Consider the following 7,301-nt stretch of genomic DNA (forward strand, 5'->3'; position numbering starts at 1 on the left):
CCCTAGCTAAGTTCGCCGAACGCCGGCTACTCCCTCCCGCTCCCGCCGCCCTCAATCCCTACACCCCTCTTCTCTCCTTTTCCGGCAAGCGCGCCATCGAACTTGGCGCCGGTTGCGGTCCCGCCGGAATCGCTCTCACTGCTCTCGGTCTTGACATTATTCTCACCGACATCGCCCCCGTGATGCCGGCCCTTCGCCGCAACATCAAGCGCAATCGATTCGCCCTCCCCAAAACTCCCAAACACGCCCAGCTCTACTGGAACAAAGCTGAACAGATCCGATCCCTCAATCCTCCCTTTGATCTCGTTATCGCTGCTGATGTTGTCTACATGGAGGACTCCGCAGCACAGCTCGTGTCTGCGATGGACGCTCTCGTTGCCCCCAGCGGAGCGGTTCTGTTGGGCTACCAGCTGAGATCACCGGAGGCGCACCGCATATTTTGGGATCGGTGTTCGGAGGTTTTTCCGGTGATTGAGAAGGTGCCTCACGAGGATCTTCACCCGGATTATGCTTATGAGGAGACTGATGTGTATATCTTCAGGAAGAACAAGTGAAATTATTGGATGCCCTAGAGAAATCTGGTAAAGTAACTTCGTTCCTTCTTGTTAGTTTGTAACTTTCATCTCCTTCTGCTTGGTTGCATTAGTGTGTCCAAATTCCAATTTTGCAGCATATATGAAGATTAGTCTGCAACACTATTGATGGTGCTTAGTTGTGATTTTTAATCCTTTGTTTGTCATTGGAAGAATTTACGCCTTTGCTTTGATACAATTAGTAGCTTGTATAAGAAAGTACTGCTTTCTTGCATAATTGACTCTGTCTTGAAACATCTGAACTTGTGACAGAGCTTGCTTGCTTGTTCTTAATTCATCTTGAAGTAATTGACTGTGTAGATTGTTGGGAAATTTATGTACATACCACAGAATTGTCACGTATTTACATATGTAAATCCCAAAGTTTGATATTTACACTTGTAAAACTTTGATGTCATAAATCTATGCATGAAAATGTGCATTTTGCTTTCAAAACTTTAATAATGGTGGTATTTTTTATGTGATGTTGAAGTTTTGTGTGTTATAATTGTTAACAAGGAAGTATATGTTAGATATGTAAATACATAAGAATTGTGCGGTATGCATGTAAATGCCCTTAGATTCTTTTGTTTGGAAGAAGAATTGGATTTCTAGCCTTGTCTTTGCCTTTGTTTGGGAGAAAAGTTGGATTGTGCCAACACTCTTATTGTTTGAGCTAGTTATTTAAGTTGGAAATGCAATATTCAAAAGGAGCACCGTAGAAGATTTGCTAGAACAAATTAACATTCTTAGAAGGCTAAGTTGGTGCCATTGAAACACTTTAAGGGGCTATATGGTCGCGGATTTAAGTAGGATTTAACTTACTTCTTGTCAAATAAAAGTAAATCCAGCTCCTTCTCTGTTTCTTCTCAAATTTGTATTAAATTTCTGATTCACTAAATCCTGTTGCTGGAAATGCAATATTCAAAAAAAGCACCATAGAAGATTTACTAGAACTAACTAGCATTTTTAGAAGGCTAAGGGTTTGTTTGGGGCGGCACTATGGTACGACACCACAATTATGTTTGTTTGGATAAACCGCGTTTTGATAGTTTTTTCAAAAAACTGCAGCTAAAATCTACGTTTTACCACCGGTTTTAGCCAGGTGCAGTAGTAGTTTACTAGTTGCAGTCTGACTTTTTTTGTAAGAAAAAATTGTAATCACAACAGTTTTTTGATAAGCTGCAACTGCCCCAAATAGACCCTAAGTTGGTGTCACTGAAACACTTTAAAGGGTTGTATTGTACGAGACTCAAGTAGGATTTGACCTAAATCTTGTCAAACAGAAAAAAAAATCAGCTTTTAATCCAGGATTTATTAAATCCAGTTCATTCTCAATCTCTTCTCTACTTTGTTTTAAATTCCGGATTTATTAAATCCTGTTATTGGAAATGCAATGTTTAAAATGAATACCATAAAAGATTTACTAGAACCTATTAACATTTTCAGAAGGTAGTTCCTTCTTAACCTCTTAACAGTAAAATGTAGGTGTTAAATATATAAATGTGTGGGAAGATTATGGTTTGTATGCAAATGTCCCCTTTAGATTATCGCTTAGGTGTAGAACTTCAATTTGCATTTTTGGTGCAAGCATCTTCTCGTTGTAGCAATGGCAAACAATTTATTGAAGAAAATGCTAGCTGAATTTTCTGCCAATTTCTAATTTAGGTTGTATTTTTTTAATTTATTACTAACAAAGTAAAAATAATAAGTAAATTATCCTTTTAATCTTGTATTTAACATAAGTTTTCAAATTATTTGGCAGACGACGTCATAGACGCCGGTCTAACAGGATCATTTTCAGCATAATTAGCTCATCTGGTGCTTAGTTGTAATTTATGAATTATTAAGGATCTGTTTGGGGCAGTTGCAACTTATCCAACTCATCTAGATAAACAGTTTATCCTAACAAACTGCTGATCAGTAGCTAACAGAAAAATTATTACACACCTGATAATGAGTCATAACTTCTACAGAGAACTCTAGTTCTAATTTACAGTATAATTAGTACATCTGGTATTGTTCATCTCGGGTTTTTGGGTTTAGCTAAACTCTTGTGAGCAATAATTCTCCATTTCTGATCTTATTAAATGTGTTGGTAAAATCTTCTGTGGTGTTTCAGAACGATGCTAACGCCTGTATTATGCCATATGATGTTGATGTTTCATTCGGTTTCATCTCATTCATAGTTCTCTCTCTCTCTCTCTCTACACATAAGTGCACACAATTCTTATGTTTTTACACATCTAATGCCTAAATTTGATATTTATATTTGTCTTAAGAAGTCGGGCACATTTGATTGCATGATATGATGAAGAATAATTGATTAATACTCACCTAAGTTTGTGGTCGTTTCTCATTATGTATTAATTTTTTTAAAAATCAACAACTTTGGCCTACCAAATTTGTTTCTCATTATTTTCTTAGTTGACGAATATATTTGCTTTACTAGTGTTGAATGTTTATAGGACGTAGAGTCGCATATTGTCCGTGAATTTATACAATCTGAGAAAAACGTTATGAAAGAGCTACAAGGGAGCTGAGGATTTTAGAGTGTAAGTTGTTATTGATGCTGGTGAGGAAGAAGTGAAGAGAGAGAGAGAGAGAGAGAGCACTTCTCTCTTCCATTCCCTCTCTTTATCTCCCTCTTATTTATATCTCCTAGAATGTGTGTGTACTCATTCATGGGGCTACAAATAATAAACAAATGCACTGCTGTAGGTTGTGTTGCATGGAGTCTTTTAAGACTTGCCATTGATAAAATCCTAGGCGTAGACTTCATGTGGTCAATAAATAAGCATGGATGATAATGAAATGGAGTTTTGCTTCCTTCTGTCATAGAAGACTGTTCAACAAACTTGATGACGTAATTTGATGGATGCAGGCGAGCTCGGTTGGAGAGCTCTTTGGGTGTGGGTGAGCTCGATAGAAGAGCTTGAGGAGCATGGGTGAAATTGGTGGCAGAATCTCAACAACAACAACAAAGCCTTAATCCCACTATGTGGGGTCGGCTACATGAATCCTTTTTCTCCATTGCGTTCTATTTAGTGTCATATTTTCATTTATTTCTAGTAAATTAAGATCATTTTTAATACAAGAAGCCCAAGTCTTCCTAGGTCTACCTCTGCCTTTCTTAACACAAGTTGAATCTAAAACATCTACTCTCCTAATCGGATCATCAGATGGTTGACGTTTACTGTGACCAAACCATCTAAGACGACTTTATCTAATTTTGTCTGTCACAGGAGCTACACCAACCCTATCACGAATATATTCATTCCGCATTTCGTCTCTAAGTGTAAAGCCACTCATCCACCTAATCATTCTCATCTCGGCAACACTTAACTTACTATTATGCTTCTCTTTTAAAGGCCAATATTCAGCGCCATAGAGCATTGCAGGTCTCACCACCGTCTTATAAAATTTTCCTTTCAGTGTAAGCGGTACTTTTCTATCACACAAAAAGCCCGAAGCATTCCTCCACTTCAACCAACCAACTTGAATTCTACTATTAACTGTTGAGAAATTTAGGGCAAAGAAAAGAAAGAATCGACTCAAAACCAGAAGAATACATAGATTTACGAGGTTCAGCAAAGATGATTACATCATCGGGAGCAAAGCAGCGAATTTCACTATTTCAGAGGAGTCCAGTTACATACACATAGGGTTACACATCATATATATATTAATAAAACCCACAGATAAAATTACTAACACGCCCTTGCTCACCCTAACCCACTAAATTCCAAGAGACACCTCTTCAATTCCAAGAGACACTCCTCTTCATTTCAGGAGACACACCTTTTCATTTCCAAGAGACTTCAAATTCTGGTATATGAGTCATACCTAACAAATCTCCACCTTGGCGAATATCCAACCCCTTAGAATAAATACATATACTTAACAAATCTCCACCTTGGCGAATATACAACCCCCTGACAAAGCTCCACCTTGGCATCTAACAATTGTAATTCGCGAAATGCCGACCTCTGTCGCACCATTTAATTTCTTACACCGAAGGGGGTTGGACAACCATGCCATCTAGCAATTGCAAACATTCAACAAGTTCATGTAATGCAAGAACTTGTTGATAGTATCTGGCTTGGTCAACATATTATCAGATTTCGTAGCTTGCAATGCCTTCAAAATTTCTTGTTGTGCTAACAAATCTTTCATCCTTGTTTGCCACAATCCGAAGTTTCATGTTTCATCGAACTTCATTATCTCGAATTTTGCACAAGACATTGTCATTTAAAATTAATCATACAGTGAATTTTTCCTGATTTGTATTAAAACAAAACACACCACAAATAAATTCAAATAAACCTGAAATTTCCTCTGTCAATTGCAGCAATTTTCCTGCAGTTTCCAGTGATTCGTGAATCAAATTTTCACACGAAACACATTTATTGTTCGCACCAACACATCAACTAAACTGCTGTCCCGCCAACGATCTACTGTCGTGAACAAAACTGCTGAAATTCGCGAGTGCCCAAGTAAAACCTCCGAAGCCGAAGCCTTCCTGGGGCTATTAAATTAAAAAATGCAGTTAATATTTAATTACTATTGAGTATTTAATTTTAAGAATTTAAAATATTACTATATTATATGATATTAAATAGCTTAGTAAAAATATAGTGAGGGTACCATGGGAAAGTTGCTCTATAAGTAAAAATTGAAGTTTTGGTCTAGGATATGTAAATTACTATATTCTTGGGAAATTTACATATCTATCGCCATAACAATCATGTATTTAAGTCATAATATTTTGATGTGATGTTAAGATTTTGAGTGCTAGATGCCAAATAATGAAAGTTTAGGCATTATATATGTAAATGAGTAAGAAAATTGTGCTATGTAAATGCTTTGATATATATATATACATATATAACAGCTTCGATCATTCCTAGGTGTGCTAAATATTAGAGTACCAAACCCTACGCACGGGAGGATTCAAACCCATGAACTGAGGGAACTTACGATATGCAGAGAATCTGCTCTACCAACAGACCACGGTACGTGCACACACACACACACACACACAAGGAGCGAGAAACAAAAAGGTGGGAGAGGAGGAAGCTGAAAAATTTAGAAAATCAATGCTATCAATTTAATTATATTAACCATTCGTTATATATTGTCTCTGGTGCCATGCACTCCGGCCTATTGGTTAACATTCTCAGTGTAAGACCCCTTAGATCTGTTATTCGATTCCCCTCTGACGACGCGAGCCTTAAAAAGGTGATACTCGAATAGTTAGACATATTAGTGATGACTGAAGACTCGTATAATAGCATCTGACCATTTCTTAAAAATAAAATATTGTCTAATAAAATAGAGAAGCAATGCTCTCCATGCAATTAATGTCTAGAAATCTTAAAAATCAAACCAAGCTAACTTTAGGAGCCCTTAAAAGTGAAATACACCTTTTGATTGATAAACCATATTAACGTAAACAGTAAAGTTAAAAATGAAAGATATGTAAATACATAGGAATTGTGAGGCATGTATGTAAATATTCCAATAATTAATTAATTAATTCATTAATTAATTAATTAAAATCAGAATATTAAAATATCCTGTTCTCATTACTCTGAACCCCACAAGCCACCAGCTTGTTGGACCTCATCTTCCTTATATAACACATTACTGCTCCAAATCCGGTCAGCGCCGCAAACGAAGCCACGGTAGCAGAAGCTGCACCATTATTTCCTTTATTTAATTATTTTTCATTATTATAATATTACTTATATATACATATATATATATATAATTAATTAACTAATTAATTGAAATGAAAAATAAATGGGAGATTCATTTTTGTTAAAAATAGGGCTGTCAAAACAGCTCATTGTTCGCAAACAGCTCGTGTTCGGCTTTTTTGCTCTCGTTAAGCAAACAAGCCAAACACGAAAAAAAATTTTTGTGCATTAAATATAAACGAGTCGAACACAAACAGAAGTAATTTTAATGTGTCGAACACAAGCCAGGCTCGCTCTGTTCGGCTCGCTCGTGTTCGGCTCATTTACACCCCTACTGTTGATTGGGAGAAATGTTAATGGGATGGGATTTTTTTTTATTTTTTTTTTCTATTTTAATTTAAAGCAAAGAGTTCCAATTGGGTAAATGGGGAGGTGAAGCATGGGTTGAAATGAAGTTGAGCGGCGGAGATAGGGAAGTGTAGAATAATAATCAAGGACGTATGTATATATATATATATATACATACATATATATATATATATATATTCTTATTTCCCTCCATTTAAATTATGTGTCTTGATATTGCTTCTTTTACTTTAAATTCGGAACTCGATTTATGTGTCGATTATTCATGCATGAAAACCATCAATATAGGTGTCCATTTTAGGTAGTTTCGGTGACGGTGAGGTCCAAATTGCATATCGCTCCAATAGTTTGATGATTTCGCCATACTTTATCATTTCAATCACATAATACCTTTCCATGGGAAATTTTAATGTTTCAGACGTGTTTGCGAAGTTCATTTTATTATCCGTTAGTATTTTTTTTGTATAAATCATGTTTGGGTCAGCTTATAAGTGCGGGGCGTTTTTAAAAACACTGTGGTACCGTTTGGATCGCACATTTTATCCGCTTATCCAAAAATACGGTACACGTTTTATAGTAAACGCAGGTTGCGGCGCGGGCTGAGTTTCAGGATAAACTAATTATACTTAACACAGAAACTGCCCCAAACACAACTTAAATA

General features: G+C 36.4%; 3 protein-coding genes across 3 annotated transcripts in view; 2 read left to right on the forward strand and 1 right to left on the reverse strand.

Moving 5' to 3' along the window:
* The window catches only part of LOC110024339 (protein-lysine methyltransferase METTL21D-like), a 1,904-nt gene extending 981 nt beyond the window's left edge, over window positions 1-923 (forward strand). The window contains exon 2 of the mRNA XM_020724241.1: window positions 7-923. Within this exon, the coding sequence (XP_020579900.1) occupies window positions 7-554 (548 nt within the window). The 3' untranslated portion in view covers window positions 555-923. The remainder of the gene's footprint in view (window positions 1-6) is intronic.
* Window positions 1-7,301, forward strand: part of LOC110024335 — a 10,537-nt gene that overhangs the window by 2,273 nt on the left and 963 nt on the right. The window lies entirely within an intron of this gene.
* The window catches only part of LOC110024334 (LEAF RUST 10 DISEASE-RESISTANCE LOCUS RECEPTOR-LIKE PROTEIN KINASE-like 2.7), a 13,509-nt gene continuing 12,313 nt past the window's right edge, over window positions 6,106-7,301 (reverse strand). The window contains exon 3 of the mRNA XM_020724237.1: window positions 6,106-6,269. Within this exon, the coding sequence (XP_020579896.1) occupies window positions 6,142-6,269 (128 nt within the window). The 3' untranslated portion in view covers window positions 6,106-6,141. The remainder of the gene's footprint in view (window positions 6,270-7,301) is intronic.

Source organism: Phalaenopsis equestris, unplaced genomic scaffold (assembly GCF_001263595.1).
Source record: "Phalaenopsis equestris unplaced genomic scaffold, ASM126359v1 Scaffold000253, whole genome shotgun sequence".
In the NCBI taxonomy this organism is placed as follows: domain Eukaryota; kingdom Viridiplantae; phylum Streptophyta; class Magnoliopsida; order Asparagales; family Orchidaceae; genus Phalaenopsis; species Phalaenopsis equestris.